At 37.4% G+C, this 20018-nt stretch overlaps 1 protein-coding gene across 3 annotated transcripts in view; it reads left to right on the forward strand.

Annotated features, from left to right (window-relative positions):
* Positions 1-20018, forward strand: part of nphp4 (nephronophthisis 4) — a 433219-nt gene that overhangs the window by 247945 nt on the left and 165256 nt on the right. For all 3 annotated transcript variants that reach the window (XM_072244772.1, XM_072244773.1, XM_072244774.1), the window contains 2 exons: positions 13822-14004; positions 19576-19702. In XM_072244772.1, the coding sequence (XP_072100873.1) occupies positions 13822-14004; positions 19576-19702 (310 nt within the window). The remainder of the gene's footprint in view (positions 1-13821; positions 14005-19575; positions 19703-20018) is intronic.

Raw genomic sequence — 20018 nt, forward strand, 5'->3', positions numbered from 1 at the left:
GATGCCAGTTCACCTTGTCTGGTAGGGAGCAGCATGCCAGACAACAAAGGTACTACCTCTATCCAGAGCCCCCTGTACCCTGCTGCTTTTGAAACTGAGAGTGTTAAATATTTATTGAAGGATGAAGCAGCAAAATACAGGTAAATGGAGTTCAGTTGCAGTTCAGTCATCACATAAGTGAATAGTCAAGCAAATAATTTGTTTCCTTTCCTGCTCTTCCAGTGCTGTAGTGGGATTGAATTCCTGCCTCTATTTTGCTACTAGTTAGCCAGTTTTTGTCACCCAAACTATACGTTGCACATTGGAGGTGTGTTGTAGCATTTTTACATACTAGGTAATTGCAGCGTTGAAACAAGCTATTCAGCTCGGCCGCGCTGTGCTTATGTTTTCCTTGTGCCTCATCCACCTTTCTGCATCTGACTATTGACATAGTGTTCTATCTCTTCTCCCTCAATTGCTTTGTTTAACTTCACTTGAACTAGTTTGTGTTGTAGCAAATGGAACATTAAATCTACTCTCAGGGTTAAGAAGTTTCGCCTGAACTCTTGACTTTATCAGTTGTGCAACTAGGGGTACTTTTAAGAATAGAGTGTTCCACAAGGCATAACTTTATTATCTCGTTGTACCAAGTGTCACTGCTAATTTTCTGTCTTCATTAAAAGATATTCTATTGGTAGCTCCAACAGTGTTAATTGTCAACAAAACAGAGAGAGTACAGAGAAGGTTTACTAGAATGTTACCTGGGTTTCAACACCCGAAGTTACAGAGAAAGATTGAACAAGTTGGGTCTTTATTCTTTGGAGCATTGAGGGCGGACTTGATAGAGGTATTTAAAATTATAAGGGGGATAGATAGAGTTGATATGGATAGGCTTTTTCCATTGAGATTAGGGGAGATTCAAACAAGAGGACATGAGTTGAGGGCTGGGGGCAAAAGTTTAAGGGTAACACGAGGGGGAACTTCTTTACTCAGAGAGTGGGAGCTGTGTGGAACGAACTTCCAGTAGAAGTGGTAGAGGCAGGCTCGGTATTGTCATTTAAAGTAAAATTGGATAGCTATATGAACAGGAAAGGAATGGAGGGTTATGGGCTGAGTGCAGGTTGGTGGGACTAAGTGAGAGTAAGCATTTGGCACGGACTAGAAGGGTCGAGATGGCCTGTTTCCATGCTGTAATTGTTATATGGTTATTATATGGTTATTTGCCTTTGCAAACTGCAAAAGCAAAGAGCATATAGATGTCATACTTATGGTTCTGGTCTTGCATGCATGCAAGAACACCATATTTGTTAAATCCTTTATATAATCTTTGAAAACTCCTGTATGTCATCCTATGGCCGCCTCTTTTTGAGAGAACAAAGCCCAGTTTGTTCTGTCTTTTCTATTAATTTTCTAATCTGGTTCAGTTGTCCTCTTTGTACCTTCACTGATATCATAGAATCATAGAAACCTACGGCACAGAAATAAGCCCTTAGAGTGTACCTCGTCCATGCCTGTCCACGTCAATCCTATTTATCCATATTAGGCCTGTCTCCTTCTATTCCTTTCCTACCCAAGTACTTTTAAAATATTGTATTAGTATCTGCCTCCTCTACCCCCTCTAGCAGCTTGTTCCAAGTATTCACCACCCTCTGCAAAAGTCTCTTTTAAATTTCTCTCCCTCAGCTAATATTTATGCCCTCTAATTATAGACTTCCCTGCCCTTTGAAGGAGATTCTGATCATCAATCTTATCTGTGCCCCACATAATTTTGTAGACCTCTGAACGGTCCCCTTTGTTACAGTGAGAATAAACCCAGTCTATCCAATCTTACCTTATAACTTTATTCCATTGTAGTGTTCTGGTAGATCTCCTCTGTGCTTTCTCTGTTGCTACCATATTCTTCCTGTTGAATGGTGGACAGATTCTGTACATAGTGCTTCTATGGTCTAACAATAAATGTTTCTAACTCTTTGTATTAAAAGTATTTACTGATTTTTATTTCTTTATTATGAAGACCAGAGCTGCATATAGTGCTCCGAATATGTTCTACCTGAGCTTCTGTATAAATTTAGCACTTCAGTGCTGTGCTTCTAGATTTTAACATCTTTAGTGGTCTTAATAGACTGTCTTGATACCCCAGTGGCCCACTTAATCATATCGCCAACTCCTTCTGCTTTACTGCTCAATTTATTTTGTGTATAGTATTTGGCCTCCTTATTTTTCCTAGAAAAATATACTATCTTACACTAAATTTATGGAGTTTATTAACCAGTTGCCTGTCTATCTTTCAAATTTATTAATATTTTCCTGCCTTTTGTTTTATTATCTGTCTGTGTTTGGTACCCTCTTTCTCAGTTTGTAATCATGCCAATTTGAGTTTGATTTTTCAAACCCTCCTTCCAATTCTCCACATTCTGATATTCCTGTAGAGGAAATTCTCGTATGATTGTTGCTTGCTAGGGGTGATGCTAGCTTTTTATATATCAACATAAGCAGAACATACACATTATCTTTATTCTACTTGAAATCTGGGATTATACTCTAGTTTGCTTCACTGACGTACTAATTGCATTTGTATTTTCAAGTAAAAAAATACAAATTTTGTATAATATATTTATAACAAAACCAGTTCAAAGTTTTTTTTTTCTCACCACTCTCATGAATCCACAATATGAAGTAAGTGCAGGTGTTTTCTTTACACTACCTACAGGGAATTAGTGTTTCTCTGTATGTGATTGATTCTGGTAATCATTTTCCATTATGCATGTTCACTGAGCTGAGATTTGGATTAGATGGAATAAGACAAATGGGCACTCAGCTGCTAAATTATGCATTGGATTTATTTTAATGAAGCAGTTTTCCTGGGATGATGATTAAAGCCAATTGATTTTTGCAACGCAGTCAGTGGAACTGCCTTGAATTTACTAAGAGAGATGGAGCACTTAGTGAAGCTAGTCCAATTGCTTGCGATATGTTTGCTATTAAGTTAAGAGTGGTTTGCAAATATTTTGAATTTATTGATTCAGTGTTATCTTATTTTAAGCAAGTTACTTTAGGTTGGAATTTGTGCAGTCACTCCAAATGTTTGTCACCAATAAAACAATAAATAAAATAGAAAATTATTTGAAGCTATGAGGAATTAAAGAATAAGTTGCCATTTCGTTTAAGTCTTGGGAAAGCTTCACTTTCTTTACAATTCATGAAGCATTGTTTATGATGGCTTGGACCATGCAAGTTTTATGGCGATCTTCTGTCTTCTTATTGTTAGGCAGTTCTTCAAGATTGAGGATTATTTACTCCTGAGAGGGTTACCTACAGTCTGGATTTTTGGGTTCTGTGGTGGAATATAGGATCGATGTATGAACAATGGATTCTTTTACAATTGTGGCTGATTTAGTGTGTGAGGTGGTTCATTGCTTCTATCAATTAGCAGGACCTCCGTATTCTCCCAGTGCATGGCTTTGAGGTACTGAGCAACAAAGGTATCTTGCCAACCAGAAAATGACATATTTATGTCTACTCTATTTCATGTTAACCAGCCAATCTTTTGTCCACAACAGTAACTATCACCCACATGCTGAGTTTTTATCTTCCACAATAACCTCATGTTATCAAATGCCTGCAGGAAATTTAAATATATCTATTAATTCCATTTGTTCACAACATATTACTTCAAAGTATACTAATAAATCAAGCATGATTTTGCTTTTATAAAAACATGTTTATTTTGTCTGATTACTTTGAAATTTTCGAAGTGTCTTGGCATAATGCCTTTAATAATAGCTCAGTAACATTTTCCTTTCAACAGAAGTTAAGCTTACTGGCCTAATCCACTCACTCACACACACAGAGAGGCCTCCAACCTTGTAATGGACTGTCCTTGGCCCTGGACTCTCAGATTCGCAGATATTGGGACTCCAGCTTCAGACTTTGCTAATATCTGGGTATCTCAGGACACTGATCACAGGCTTGAGCTTCAAGCCTTGACTTCTGGATTTGCATGACCTCTGACCCCAGTGATCTGGGGGGAATCACCAGCCTCATGACTCCTGCCCATACAGACCTCTGACCTGGGATTTGCCAACTTTGGGATCACTGCTCTCCTTAGCGCTTGCTGACCTGACCTCTGGAATTGCTGACCTTCAACTGTGAAGTGCTCCAACCAGGACTCTGAACACTGGCTCCTGCCCAGACTCTACATTTACTGCCCCTAACCTCTAACTCCTCTTCATCCTTGTCGCTAACCCTTAATCTGTCTTCTAATACCCTGCACTGCCCCAAAGCCTTCTCTATGAACCTGAAAACACAACTAAGCCTGAGTCATGACTTCAACGGATGTCGCAGCTCAGTGTCATCATGATTCATATGTTATAATATTTAAAAGATTGTCATTACAAATATAAACCCTAGACCATGAATGAAAACCTCCATAAAGAAACAGTCCAAGCACAAATGAAGTAATATTTTGCCACCATTCAGAATGTTGACAGATGACCTGGCAAGTTACAATTACTTAATTGCTGTGCCCAATAATTACCATCTTCGTCAATATGAGGAAAGATAAATGGGATTCTTCTTGTGATTGGCAGGATGTAATGAATAGTGTGTCATTAGGATCATTGCTGGAGCCTCAAACTTTCACAATTTATATAAATGTGTAGGATGGAGGATAGGAGGTACGATTATTAAATTTCCTCACAACACAAAAGTGGGTAGGAGAATAAATTTTGAAGCGGATAAAAGGAAGCTACAAAGTATAAAGCAAGTTATACGAGTGGGTAAATGGAGTGTAATGTGAACATTGTCCATCTTGGCAGGAAAAGTAAAAGAAAGCTTTTATACAATTAGTGAAATATTGTCGACATCTGAGATGCAGAGGGATCTGAGTGCCATAGTGCCTGATTTTCAAAGGGTTGATATGCAGGCCCAGCCAGTAATTAGAAAAGCTCACAGAATGTTTTTGTTTATAGGAAGGGGAATTGAAAGTAGAGAGCTAATGCTTCAAGTAATAAAGGGCGATAATGGGAAAAGAAGGATATAAATGAATTTGAAGCAATTCGGAGAGGTTTACTATACCACTATTTCAAAAGGGTGGGTTGTCTTCTGAGGAAAACGTGGACTGGCTAGGTTCATATAATTTTCATGTTTCAAAATATGCTTTATTTTTAAAATATCTCCAAAATATGTTAACACAAAACATTGAAATCAAATGTCTTCATGACAAGTTATGTTATTCCGTTACTTAACAAAAAAAAAACACATCATCAGTTACTCACCATTTAGAAACTTTAAGTAAATAGTTCATGGGGTTTTAGCACAAGTTTGTTTGTTTGCAATGGCATAACTGTGGACAATCTGTATCTGCTGGAATTTAGTAGAGGGAGAGTTCAAGGTTTGAATTAAATTTATTATCAAAGTACATATATGTCACCATATACAATCCTGAGATTCATTTTCTTGGGGGCATTCACAGTATATACAAGAAACACAATAGAATCAATGAAAGACCACACCCAATGGAACAAACAACCAATCATTGTACACATGACAACAAACTGAAAATACAAAAAGCTGTACTTAGCCTCATAGTCATGTATAAAGCGAGTAGAGCAGGGGGTTAAGCCTTGCGGTGCATCTGTGCTGATGGAGAATGTGGAGGAACCAATGTTGCCAATCCAACCTGACTTGGGTCTACAAGTGAGGAAATTGAGGATCCAGTTGCACCAAGAGGTATTGAGGCCTAGGTCTTGAAGCTTACTAATTAGTTTTGAGGGGATGATAGTATTGCATCCAGAACTGTAGTCAATGAAGAGCATCCTGATGTATGCATTTTCGCTGTCTAGATGTTCCAAAGTTGAGTTAAGAGCCAATGAAATGGGATCTGCTGTTGTCCTGTTGTGACAGTAGGCAACTTGGAGCAGATTCAAGTCACTGCTCAGGCAGGAATTGAGAAGCGGCTTACTCACAGAGATGTACTGTAAGTGCTACTGGATAATAGTCATTAAGGCAGGTTATCATGTTCTTCTTAGGCACCGGTACAATTGAAGCCTTCTTGAAGCAGTTATGTCCTCAGCCTGTCAAAGCAAGAGGTTAAAGATATCTGTGAATACCCTGTGACAACTGTAGTGTATTCATTCAAATCCCCTGGTTAGCCTTTCAATATGGCCTACCCATCGACTCAGAGCAATCCTGTAGCCACGCCTCTGCTTCCCGTGAACACTTCTTTGTTGTCCTTACTTCTGGACCATTGATCTTTTGCTTCTGTCTCTTTGAAGGTAGGAGGAGAACAGTTTTGATTGAAATATATAAGCTCCGAAGGGTTCTCGAAAGGGTGAATGTGAAGAAAATATTTCTTCATGTGGAAAATTAGGCATCAGTTTAAAAATAAGAGTCGTCCACTTAACACAGACATGAGGTGAACTTACAGCTCAGGTCATAAGTGGCTTCCCAAAGTAAGTGGAAGAAGAATTTTTAAACATTTTTATGTCAGTGATAGACAGATTCTTTATAAGCTGGGGTTGAAAGTTAACTGTGCTTGAACAAGAATATGGGATTGAGGTTACACTGAGCTCGTCATGATCTTATTAAATAACAGGGCAGTCTTGTGGAGCTAACTAGCCTACATCTACTCCTAAATCATACACCTGTTTCATTGGTAAAGTTGTTGAAGATGGTTGGGGCTGGGACACTGCTATGTGGAACTCCTGCAGTAACATTCTGGACACAGAATAATTTCCTTCCAAGAAGCACAATTATTTTTCTTTCGTGAGGACTTCTGGTAAGATGGCGATGTGCTCAGATGCAGCAGCTTCTGTGGGACAACCAAAGGTGTTATTGTCTTTTTAAATGTGTTTTTTTACAACCTCAAGACCCTGCTGGACATAAAGAACTTAAAGTACTGCAGGTGTAACCCCATCAGTGAGTTGCTCATTGGCAGAGAAACTGAAGGAACTGAACTTTGTGTGGTTCGTGACACTGCGTGTCAGAGAGATGTTCTAGTGTGTGCATGAAGAAAGTATGCAGTCTAATTGTGAGTGATCATTTTAGTTGTTATTCTTGTGATCGCAAGGCTCTGTTGCACATTGTTAATGTGGAATGCTGCAAGTCCGATTCACAGGTTTATCGGTGAACAGTGGGGTCCACAGTAAGAAAGCTGCATACAGGCGACCAGGAGAGAGGCGCCGGAACTGGTGCACTCCGCTGGAGTGCCAGAGGCGGTGTGGTGCGGTGTATATGCTGGAATTGGTGCTGTCCTCCAATATTCACTCAGTGGAAGATGTGATGTATTGTATTCAACTGCAGACTACTGCAACATTCATGGACCTAGGGATTTGGATTATATTTTTTTGTGTGATATAATATTTTCCTGCTGTCTTATAATGTATATGTTGTGTGTGTCTTGTGCTGTGTATGACTGTTGGTACTGTGTTTTGTATCTTGACCCTGGAGTAACACTGTTTTGTTTGGCTGTATTCATGAGTATTCATGTATGGTTGAATGAAAGTTCAACTTGAACTTGAACCTGAACTTGAGCTATAGTGCCAACTCTGTTGAGTTTTCCCTTTGATTTACCTTGACTTAATTTTTACTGTACTTTCATAATGTCACACTTTGATATCAAGAACAATAACCTTTGGAATTATGTTTTTTGGATCATGTTTCTGATGTGGTCAGGAGCCTATTGTCAAGGCTGTGATGTGGTCAGGAGCAAAATTGTACTGGTAAGACCCAGACTGGGCTTAGGTTTGTAAATTATTAGTGATTAATTGCTGATGGATGACAGGATTGACATTGCCTGCTACCACTTGTAATGGCAGATGTAATGTAAACTGCACAAATATAAGGTAATGCTTTGTGTGACTACATGTAAGGCTAAGGTAAATATAATGAATAATGCCTTGGGGATCTTGGTGTACAAGTGCAAGGATCACAGAAGAAGATAGCACAGATAGGCAGAAGGCATATGGAGTATGTGCCTTCATTAGCAAGGGTAAGAACATAAGAACAGAGTAGTTATGGAACAAGTTAATACACATAGGTTAGTCTATTACAGGTGTTCCATGGACAGTTCTACTTTTTGCAGGATGGGAATGATGTGATGGTTCTGGAGACAGCACAGAGGAAGTTTACCAGGAAATATTGGATAGGTTGGGTTTGTTTCCCTGGAGTGAAGGAAGCTGAGCTGGTGCGTGATCGGATATACAAAATCATACATAGACTGTATAATTAAAAATAATAATTCCTAATTCCCATAATTAGTAACTTTTCCCCATTGCTGGGGTGCAGAAGACCAGAGGGCATCAGTTTAAGGTAAAGGGTAAAAGGTTTAGAGGGACTCTGAGGAAGATGGCAATTTGAATCTGGAATGCTTCACCTCAGTGGGTGCTGGAGATGGAGGCTCACCTGAATTGCCAAGAAACGAAAGGCTACTTTCTAGAGGATCATATTAGTGCAGGTGGATATTCTGTGGTTGGCATTGACAGGTGTAGGCTTTTTCATGTGCTGTATGACTCCGTGACTCTAATTTTTTTCTGGTTTGCAGCCATAACATTACTTGAATAGGGTTGCCTGCCAAGCTGTAGGAATGTTGCTGTTGTTACTTGGACATTAGTAAATCACATGATTTTTCACAATAACTTTATAATTTTAATGTCACAGTTCACAAGAATTGCTCAGTTATTTTTTTCCACATTCTAGATTTAGTTAATTATTTAAATTTATATTCCCCAACTGACACTGTAGGATTCAGATTCATATACAGTAGACTCTGGTTAATTGGGACACATTGGGATCACTACAGTTTGGCCCAATTAAGGGCTGCCCCAATTTGCAGAAGTTTCATGGAAATTCTTGAAACTACCATTTAACTGAGAAATAATTATGTATTTAAATAAAATACAGAACAAATTAGAACACTACCAATACTACTATAGTACAAATGTTAGCCATATGAATACACATGACTGACGCTAGTTAGAAACAGTACGGCAATAGTCTCCTGTCCCAATTAAGCGGAATATTGTCCCAAATAGAGAAAGGGAATCCCGACTTTCTCAATTACTTTTTGTTCTTTGAGTTGTGCTAAGTGCTGTCCCAACAAACCAATGGCCGATTAACCAAAATCCACAGTATTGGGATCAATGCTCCAAAACTCTGGATGCTAATTCAATAGATGAAACACTATTCTATCCTAACATAATAAATAGAATAAACTTAAAAAGAACTGCATTCCTAGTTATTAATAATTCAAGATCAGTTCCTGCCTCCATTTTAAGTAAGTAAACGGAACTTGAATTTAGTTACTGTTAAAAATTTTTTTGCAAAGAATGTTTAATATATTGTATGCTAATTAATTATAAACCACTTTTCTAATTATAGGTTTATTTTGTGTCAGAAAACTGGTAAAAAGCAAATTTTGGTTACTTTAAGGCCTGATAATGCAGCTAATAAATAAGGGTGTTGGTCCCATACTCTTCTCTTTATACAGTACATGCTTCCATTAGGAGACATTAGAGAGCATAAACTTCATTTCCACAGTTAATGCAGATGACACACAATTGTATGTATATCTCCATTGAGCCTGATGATGACTTTGTGTATGGCTGTAATAAACAAATGGATGCGCAACAATTTTGTAAAACTAAATGAAAATAAAACTGGAATACTTTTGGTTGATCCCAAAGCCAAAAGAGATAAATTTCTGTATAAACTTGAGAACTTGGCTCCCCTTGTGACATCAGAAGTAACTAGCTTGGGTGTTACCTTTGATTCAGATTTAACTTTGAAATCCCACATAAAGAAAGGGACCAGAGCAGCATCTTTACACTTGAGAAACATTGCAAAGAAATGGTTGTTCCTGTCATGTAATGATGCTGAAAAATACCTACAGCGTAACAGTAAAGGTGTGAACCAGGGCATTACAACGAATTCACGTCTTTATATTAAATAGATTAGATAACTGCAATGCACTTTGTACGGACCTTCCAAAGCAATCTATTGACAATATTCAACTCATCCGGAATGCTGCTGCTAGACTTTTAACCAAACCCAGGATGAGGGAACATAACACTCCAGTACTTGCTACTCTGCATTGGCTTCTTGTATCTTTTAGAATTGATTTTAAGGTCCTTGTTTTAAAGCTCTTAATGGTTTGGTACATCAATCCAGCTTAAGCTCTCAGATCTTCTTCCTCCAGTACTTTAAATTTAAACAATCTCCCTCAAAAGATAATTGGCAGGTCAGCTTTTTAGAACTATGCTCCTAAACTGTGGAATTCGATACCTAAAATTATAATGGGTGTAGACTCAGTTGACACTTTTAAATGCCAGCTCAAGATCTATTTATTTAACTTTGCTTTTAATTAACATTTTTTTGTCTTTTATTTACATATTTATTTTTATTTTTATTTTTCATTTTATTTTCAAATTTGTACTTTTATCCCATTGTAAAGTACTTTGAATTAGATCATATATATGAAAAGTGCTCTATTAAGTTATCTTTATTAAGAAGATATAGAAATTGACAATCCTCTTACTGTTTATATTTTATTCAAACAATCTTTGCCTTATATAATAAATTTCCCAAATCAATTCCAGTGTCTTTGTTTTTGGCATAATTTGTATATTCATATCATAAATTTTCTTCTGCTATGTAGTAAACTAATCCATTGAGACTCATTTCACTGAACAATTACATCATTACTAAATTTATTGCTCAAATGATTGATTTGTCGCTGATTTGTAATGTTGGAAAACTAATTTGAAAACACAAAAATGCATCCAATTGGAAAATAATTGAATATTTTAATTGAAAAATTATACACTAGAAACTGTATGCATAAAATCTCTTGGGTTAATTCATTTGGATTTATAAACTGATTTTCAGTTTTCTGATCTTTATTTTATGCAGCATATCTCAAAGCCTTGCACCAGCTTATGTTATGGTTGCTGCTCGGCTTTCATTTGGAAATGTACAAATCCTGCAGAATTGTCATCATGTTCATATTGTTTGTGTATTCTTAATTTATTAATCGTTCTTTTCCAGCACTAAATAGAATCAACTTTCATCAGTCTATTGATCTTGATCAAGGAGCAGATTTAACAAATTGCTAATTACATAAGCTCACAGTTTGTGGTCATCAAATGTTCTGCATGTTTGAAAACCTCAATATTTGAAATTATACTTTATTTTAGTCCTTCAATAGCATTTTTGAAGTGAATAAAGACAGCAAAATCAACAGTTTTATCCAAGAAGTTTATAATCAATTGCTTCTGAGTCGTTGAAACTTCAGCACTAACTCAAAATAGATGAAAGTGAATTGGCAGTCCATTTAACATCTCATTTGATTTTTTAATCTATAGAAGTCAAATGACTGTAAAATTATGTCCCAAAGTGCATTCATCCATTTTGTGTTAATGCTATACACTAATTCTACACCAGTTTGAACTGTTTATTCCCTTACAAGGATAATTTGGTTATATTCCAGATAAATGATAGGGTTAGTCCTACTCATATTGAAATTAGGCTATATGATTTTATCCCATTTTACATTACTTTATTTGACACTCTCAGGTCTCTAGCTTGTTCTCTGTTCTCACTGAGTGAGAGAAAAGCAACTAACTTTTGCCAGAGACTCGTAGACTAGCTAATAAAAAGCGCCAAAGGAGAAAATTATGAGAGTTTTTGAATTCTTCTTTGTGGGGTAGTGAGCCCTTGGTGAGGTTACTAACTTCGGAGAACAGTAACTAATGTTTTAAATGATAAAGGAGCCCTTCACTACCCATAGAGAAAGAACTCAGAAGCTCTCATAATTTTCTCCCATAGTCTTTTTATTACCTATTCTGAGTTTTTTGTTTTTCTGTCTCTTAAGAGAACAGAAAAGAAGTGGTAGTCTGGCAGAGCAGTCTAAGGCCCTAGATTAAAGCTCTAGTCCCCACTGATGTTGTCAGTGTTCTCCACTGTCATCATGTGTATTCCTATTCTGTCACGGCTTTGTGAGGCGCAGGTCATGTCTCACGAGCCTGATTGACTTATTCAAGGAAGTGACAGAACAAATTAATGAAATCAGAGAGGTTTATGTAGTGTGTATGGATTTTAATAAGGCCTTCGACAAGGTTCCCTGTGATAGATTCATTCAGACAATTAGGAAACGTGTGGTCTAGAGAAACCAGGCTGCGTGAATTTGGAATGAGCTAGATCACAGGAGGAGGAGGGTGGTGGTAGATGAAGAGTGTTCTGCCTGGTGGTCCAGAACTAGTGGTGTTCCACAGGGATCTGTTTTGGGACCCCTGCTCTTGTGAATTTTATGAATGACTTGCGTGAGGACGTGGAATGGTGAGTTAGTAAGTTTGCAGATGACTCGAAGGTTGGTGGTGTTTGGATAGTGTAGAAATTTGTCATAGGTTACAACGGGACTTTGATAGGATGCAGAGCTGGGCTGAGAAGTGGCAGATGTAATTCAATCTGGAGAAGATTTAAGTTAATACAGGTGTATGGTGAGTTAGCCTTCAATTCTGGTTAGTCCAACTAAGAATAATACGTTCAAGTATGGTTGCCTCATATAAAAAATGTGGAAACTTCAGAGAGGATGCAGAGGAGATTTATTTACTTGCCTGGATTAGAGAGCATGTCTTATGAAGATACACTGAGCTAGCTAGGGCTTTTGTCTTCGGAGCGAAGAAGGATGAGAGGTGACTTAATGGAGTTGTATAAGATGATATGAGGTATAAATAGGGTTGTCAGCCAGCACCTTTTTACCAGAGTGGCAATGGATAATACAAAAGGACATTATCTAAGGTAATTGGAGGAAAGTATAAAGGGATGTCAGAAGTAAGTTTTTACACAAAGTTGGTGAGTATGTGGAATTCCCTGCCAGGGTTGGTGGTAGAGACAGATAACATTAGGGACATTTAAGTGACTCTTAGTTAAGCACATTGATGAAGGAAAAATGGAGGGCTATATGGAAGAGAAGAGTTAAACTGAGCTTAGAGTAGGTTAAAAGGTTGGCACAATGTTGTGAATTGAAGGTCCTGTACTGTGCTGTACTGCTCTATGTTCTATATTGTAAGGAGGCGATCTAAAAATGTCAAAAAAAAACTTATAGATAATTTAATTTGGGCAAGCTATGTAAACACATAGAACATAGAATGAGGGAGAAAGGGGAAAACCACATATAGTAATTATAGTTAGATGACGTGGAGGAAGAAGGAAGCTTGTACTGAGCATACAAATCAGATTGAAGCAGTTCAATCAAATTATCTCTTTCTGTGTTGCACGATCCCTGTAATTTTATGTAATTTAGCAACTTTTACAAAAGCAATTTAATCAGTAACTACTTTATTATTTTGGAACTAAAAATTCCATGGAGTATTTTATACGACAGAACACTTCTATAGCAACCGTTCTGCCTATTGAAATTATACGTGTGTAATTTTAATGATGTGTGCATAAATCACTTCAGCTCTGCGTTATATTCCAAGATCACGAAGGGGAAAACTTAGATTATGAATCAAACCACAGAATATATCAGCTAATTTTACACTTCTTTAAAATTTTGATTAAATTAATAATTTTGAAATGAACAATGTTATTGATGTTGAAAAGAGAAGTTATGCATTGCTTTTGGGCTAATGAAAATACAGGGATTTCATAAAAATCCAGGAAATACTTTTCAAAAATGGTGGTGCTTTTAAAGTCTGATATTAATAATATTCCTGTATTTTGCTTTACAATATATTTGCCACATTGAAGTTATTCATAATTCGAAGTTGTTGTTGGTGTATATTAATTAATGATGAGTTCTGTATAATGTTTTGCTAAAGTTGCAAATATTTTTGTTTACAGATGTCTTCTAGCATCTCCATGGATAAAACAGCATATATGCAAACACTGAGATGGGCTGTTTGGAATCCATTCATGGGACCCAGCACCTCTGATACAACAATACCACTTCAGGGTGGACCTTCACCTAACCCAAGCAATTTGCTGGTTTACAAAACTCCCTCCACAGAGATGAGTTCAGATGAGGTAGGTGCTGTCTGGTCTGTACTATAAAGTTACCTATCCTGATTGTCCTTTGTAATCATCAACCTGCTGTGTGCTTGAGAGCTCGCACTTACATCAATTCTTGAGTTATCTTCGGAATTCTGAACTACAGATCACAGATCTGTACCGTCATAGCTGTTTTCTTATGACCTCAGCGATGCTGTTTGGAGATCTACTAATTTAAAATAGGTAGTGAAAGTATGATGTGCAGTTTTTAAATAAATTTTAATTTTCTGAACAATAATGTTCCCTTGTCCTATATTTAAGCAGTCAACACTAAAGGATAGAACAACTTGTATTCTTGCATCACATTTCATGGCCTCAGGATATTCTGAAATGTTTTATGACATGTGAAGTACATTTAAAGTGGAGTCACTGTTGTAAGAAGAAATTCAACAAATCATCTGCCTACTGCAGGGGCTTAAGTTAGTTCAATAGTTCAGTTGTTCCATTTAATATCAGAGAATGTATATGATATACAACCTAAAATTCTTACTCTATGCAGACATCCTTGAAACAGAATAAAATCCCCCAAAGAATGACAGCAGGACCTAAGAACTCCAAAGCCTCTCGCCCTCCACGTACAAGCAGCAGCAAGCAGCATCAACCCTCACCCCCTTCCCCTCCCTCAAATTATTCTAGCGTAAAGCATCAGCATTCCCACCACCAACTATGCAAGAGTCTATGAAATACTAACTTCATTCTAGTATTTCGATATTCCACAGGCTCTCTCTCTGTCTCTCACTAACAAGGGAGAGACAGATATTCCTTCCACAGCGACAGGGAGACAACAGTCACTGTTTCGATGTTCCAGTCAGTCTGAAGCATCCTTTTTTATTTCGAGTTCCCCAACTCGAGAATTGCCAAATCAATTGCCATGTGCTGAGCCTACCAACAGCCATTCTCACTGTCTTTGATGTTGCAGTCCCCACTACGCTTCAGTACGTGACACCGACGAGAATTTGTCTGCACAGGGCACGCAGGCCCTGAAGTCGCCCGACTTCAGGCCAAACCTGGACACATCGAAGCACGGCCAGTCAGCGAGCTCTAAGAATGGGAACACGTGCCATGCAGAACTGCAGTTTTTGAGTGCCACTGCAGGTCAAAGATTCCGAAAGAATCCCAGCCACCCTGAAAAGGAAAGCAGGGACATTAGAATAGGAAATATTCAATTGTTTCACCAATGAGCTGGGAGAAGTTGCTGTCTGGTGCCATCTTTAGCTCCGACCACTCCTATAGTGATAATAAGAATATCTATTTTAGTAATATTGATTGAGAGATACGGATTAGCAAGATCCTTGGGAGAACTCCCCTTTTCTCTTTTTTTAGTATTCATTTTATTATCCACATTTGTCACTGCCTTCACTAATAGAGGAAGAAAACTAGAAAATATGATACTAGATCTAGTTGGGAACACATTTGAAATTTGTCTAAACAACTTTCAGAGGCAGTAATAATAAGATAATAATAAGATGACCAGTTTAGATTAGATAGGCAGTAATAACCCTGCTGAAGGGTCTCGGCCCGAAACATCGACTGTACTCTTTTCCATTGATGCTGCCTGGCCTGCTGAGTTCCTCCTACGTTTTGTGTGTATTGCTTGGATTTCCAGCATCTGCAGATTTTCTCTTCTTAATAATAATAGGATAAGCAGTTCAGTAATTGCGATTGAGCAATGAGTAATAATCATAGAATCATACAGCACAGAAACAGGCCTTTCAGCCTTTGTCCATTCAAACAAGGGTGTCTTCTCCTGAGTGTTTCCATTTATTTGCATTTAGTCCATAGCCCTCTAAATCTTTCTGATTCATGTACTCTGTTCAAATATCTTTTAAACATTGTAGTTGTATCCCCCTCTACCACTTCCTATGGCAGTTTATTCCAAATGCCCACCACTCTCTGTATAAAAAAAACTTGATCATCAGGTCTCCTTATGTCCGCAAGATCCTTAACAGTATGCCCTTTTTCTCCTTTTTAGAATTTATGCTATTCTTTGGCGTAAGTGCCTGGCTTTAGCAATAGAAGCCTGATCTTGATGTCAACCCAACTCAACACACAAATGTTTTCAAGAAAGTTCAGGCCATCAGAACTTTGGATATTGCTATTTGCTAGACTGGGAGACCTGACACCTTGATGAGCAGTCTCACTACTTTTAAATTATTGAATGTTGTTGGACCAGGAATCAGATCTGGAACAAGTAGAATTAAAATAGGGGTGAGACTAACAGATTCAGTTGTGAAGGTTGAATGCAGAATTTACGTTAGTGTATACTGTCCCAACCAGATGACTAGCACATAATCTCCAGAAAGTTCACCCACATTGTACAACTGTGACACTCCTTCTTGGTTGCTACTTCTACAAATTATTACGTCTGTTTCCAGTTTAGTGTCAAAGGCTGTTCCATTCCCTTGGAATCCGCTGTTTATTTATGTTTTTTAAACTTTATTTAAGGGGGTGGAAATAGGAGATCTCAGTTGTCAATAATGTGGATTACCTGATAATGAGCCTTAAGTCTCAAAAAATGTTCAGATCTGATTCCTGATCTATTACCATTAAGTCACTTTTGAAAGGAAAGCCAATGTTGGTACTGGAGAAGGTGACTGTGTCCTAGGTAATAAAAGGAAAATGCTTTAACTTTGCCAAATCTTGAAAGCATTTTATGTGAGATACAGATCAGGCTCTGCTGTTGCTGCTCTTCATACTGATCAGTGTAATGTTGCCTAGATGTCCATGTGCAGAAAACTCCGAAGAGAGGATATTAGATAGCTGCTGTTACTTAAGCAAATTATATTGTAACAGTTCAGTTACCTGGTATGCTAATAAGACAGACATGGGGAGTCACGAATTATTAATAAATGGGGGTCAGATACTTGTATGAAGTTTCTTTTCTTGGAGTATAAAATTGCGATCATGACTCGTTGGTCAACCCAAACAGCACAGGTACTTTAAAATACAGAAGCTAAGTGTATGGATGAAAAGGAAGAAGCTAGGAAGATGTGATGGACAGAGATGAAGCAGCCTGGAAAGAGCTTTGTATGGTACATAAACACCTGTGTGAACTCATTGGGCTCTACCATCTGTTTCTGTGCTGTCAATTCTGTCTCGTTGTCCAGCATATGTTGCAATTTTTGGCAACTGTGGGAAGAAAACCTGGAAGAAAAGTGTTATAAGAGCCTTGGGTTGGAACAGATTTAGATGTGCACCTATTGCTGTAACAAATAGCTACTTTTTCTACTGAGTGTGAAACTAGATTAATATCTGGGAATACTGTTCCACTTGAAGAAGTTGTTTGAACAAAATGGAAACTTTAGCTTTTACCAAGAAAGGTTTAAGAAGTCAGTGGTGCACTTCGCACACTCAGCAACAAAACTAATGTCATGAGCCACTTTTAACTTGGCAAGAATGTTCATTTTCTAAAGAATTTACAACAGATTGTATTATTGTTAAATCTGTGCTACATAATGATATCCTGCTGTCCTTATTTATCTAGAATGTGTAAATTTCTTATATCCTTAAATTTCTATCAAAGGCATTAAGATAATGATATGGCAATTTTCTCATGCAGTGTAATACTTTTGTGTACTGTTCACTGGAATTTAATCTGAAACCCAATTGCTAAATGTCACCAGACTCTTAATGATAGGCTTGTGTGATTTGCCAGGTTTGTGCCTTGCATCTTTTGTTATACTTGCGTAAAGTTAATTTAAGGCAAGGAAATTGCATGGATCACTCATACAGAAACGATTCTTGCCTTCAGTTGAGGTTCAGTTCTTAAACTATTATCTTGTCTGAGAAATTAACTTTCCTTGGCTTGAAATCTTAATGTGGATTCTCACTTGCCTGCTGTATTCTGATCTCCCACTTGCTGGTATTGCTTGGCCAACCCATTGCTTACCTGTGTTTCACCCACCATACAATAAAAATCACACCCTTGACAGTAACCTCTCACCCACCGCATTACCAATATGATTCATTATTCTATTTATTGTGAATGTTGTAAATTGATTCACTCAGAAATCTCACTCTGCTTGGTATGGTTATAACTTGGCTGTAGGCTCAATAGAAATGTTTTAATGGAAAAGTCAGTTTATCAGCATTCTGAAAAGTTGGTAATTGGGTTTTTCGCTCATGATGATACTTATAGATCTTGTTGGCTGCACACCTGAGAGACTTAGAACAGAACACAGATGATCAAGTTGTAATAGCATACTGTGGTGTTTGTGTGAAAAGCATCTTCTGTGCTTTCTTTCAGCTCACATCCTGATTTAAAAATCCATCACAGAGACCTTTAGTTTTCCTCAGCATGCTGGGGTTGAATGTTAAGACAATATTTTGTTGATTTACCATGAGTTAAATTATCTATTATTATCAATAAAGTTTATTTTTGAAATAAAATTACTTACTTTAGGAGTTCCAAGCAAGCCTTTAAAACCTTCATACACCACTAAGTCCATCACTTCTTAACACACACAAAATGTTGGAGGAACTCAGCAGGTCAGACAGCATCTATGGAAAGGAATTTTGGGTCGAGACGATTTAGTGTGTGTTGCCTTCATCTAACATCTGCAGGTTTCCTCGTGTTTATGGGTCCATCACTCCTTTCCTGCCACACTTTATGATGAAACTGATCCTGATAATGATAAAATATTGCTGCCACTGGAGGCATGTAACTTGGTGTTGGACCGACTACACAGTCTCAGATAAAAATATATTTTAGGGTGCTAAAAGAAATTATAGAGTCTTGTTTCTAATCATACTACTATAATGTATAACCAAAAGATTTGTCCCACCTGGTGGCTTGGCTTTACCCCATATCAGCAAAACAAATTCTCAGATCATTATCTCAGTATACTTCATGAGTTCTTCCCATGAGCAAATTAACTGACTGTAAAATATTCTTGAGTCATTTTGGGCAACACATAGATGGATGTTAAAAGAAAATGATTATTTTCCAATTCTGTTGGGTGATATGGAAATGAGTGGAGTGAACTTGTAGCATCAGCTGGCATTGTAGAATGATAGGAAATGACTTTATTCGGATAGGTCAATTTTATTGTGACAGGATGAAAATCTGGACAACAGTATCTAAGCAGATTAAGTTCAACAGCAATTGCAAAGTTCAGCTCTAGCCACTATAACATAGCTCACTTGTTTGGCATTTAATGCCTCCCCTCTATCCATACCCCTACCCCTTAAACGTTTCCCATTTTCATCACTGGTGCACCATGATATGCATGCAGCAACTTCCTTAGACTTCTTTCAGCAGTATCCCTCAAACCTATGACCTGTGCCATACAGAAGTGTTAAGCACAAATAAACGACACTACCTCCAAGTTGCACATCATTCTAACTTATACACATCTCTATTCTTCCATTGTATCTGTGCAAAATCCTGAAGCTCACCAGCTAACACACTGTGGGACTGTCTTTAGAGGAACCAATATAACTCATAACACTATCTTCAGATCAATTAAAAAAAGGCAATCAATTTTATAAATGCGGGGCTTGTGTAAATGTAAAGTAAATCTCAGAAAATTAATTCTTCATTTTTAGGTGAAACAGGTGGAATCAGGTACTATCACCTTTCACTTTTCATGCCGTGGTGATAGGCGTGCGAGCCTTGGTTCTGAACAACCAGCAAGTATGCCTGAGAAAAAATCCCAGATGTCTTCAGCATCCTGTAAGTTACTTGCTAAATGCTTTAGAAGGAATTTTCTTAGGAGCATTTTGAAAAATTAGTTGTGTGTGTGCATGCTTGTAGCACAAGTTATGCAACATATGCAATAATTTTTTCTAACCTTATATTTCAAAATATTGTACTGTTTCAAATCTTAATCGGGAACAGGAAAAAAAATGCCTGTATCTTTTCATCATAAAATTTATTCTTCCATAATGTACCTTCCTGTGCTTCATATCAAATATTTTTGATGATAATCTTGTTATATATCTTGGCTTGTTTTCATGCACCAGATATTTTGTACTAATACAAATTGATA

Source organism: Mobula birostris, chromosome 27 (genome assembly GCF_030028105.1).
Source record: "Mobula birostris isolate sMobBir1 chromosome 27, sMobBir1.hap1, whole genome shotgun sequence".
Taxonomy (NCBI): Eukaryota; Metazoa; Chordata; class Chondrichthyes; order Myliobatiformes; family Myliobatidae; genus Mobula; species Mobula birostris.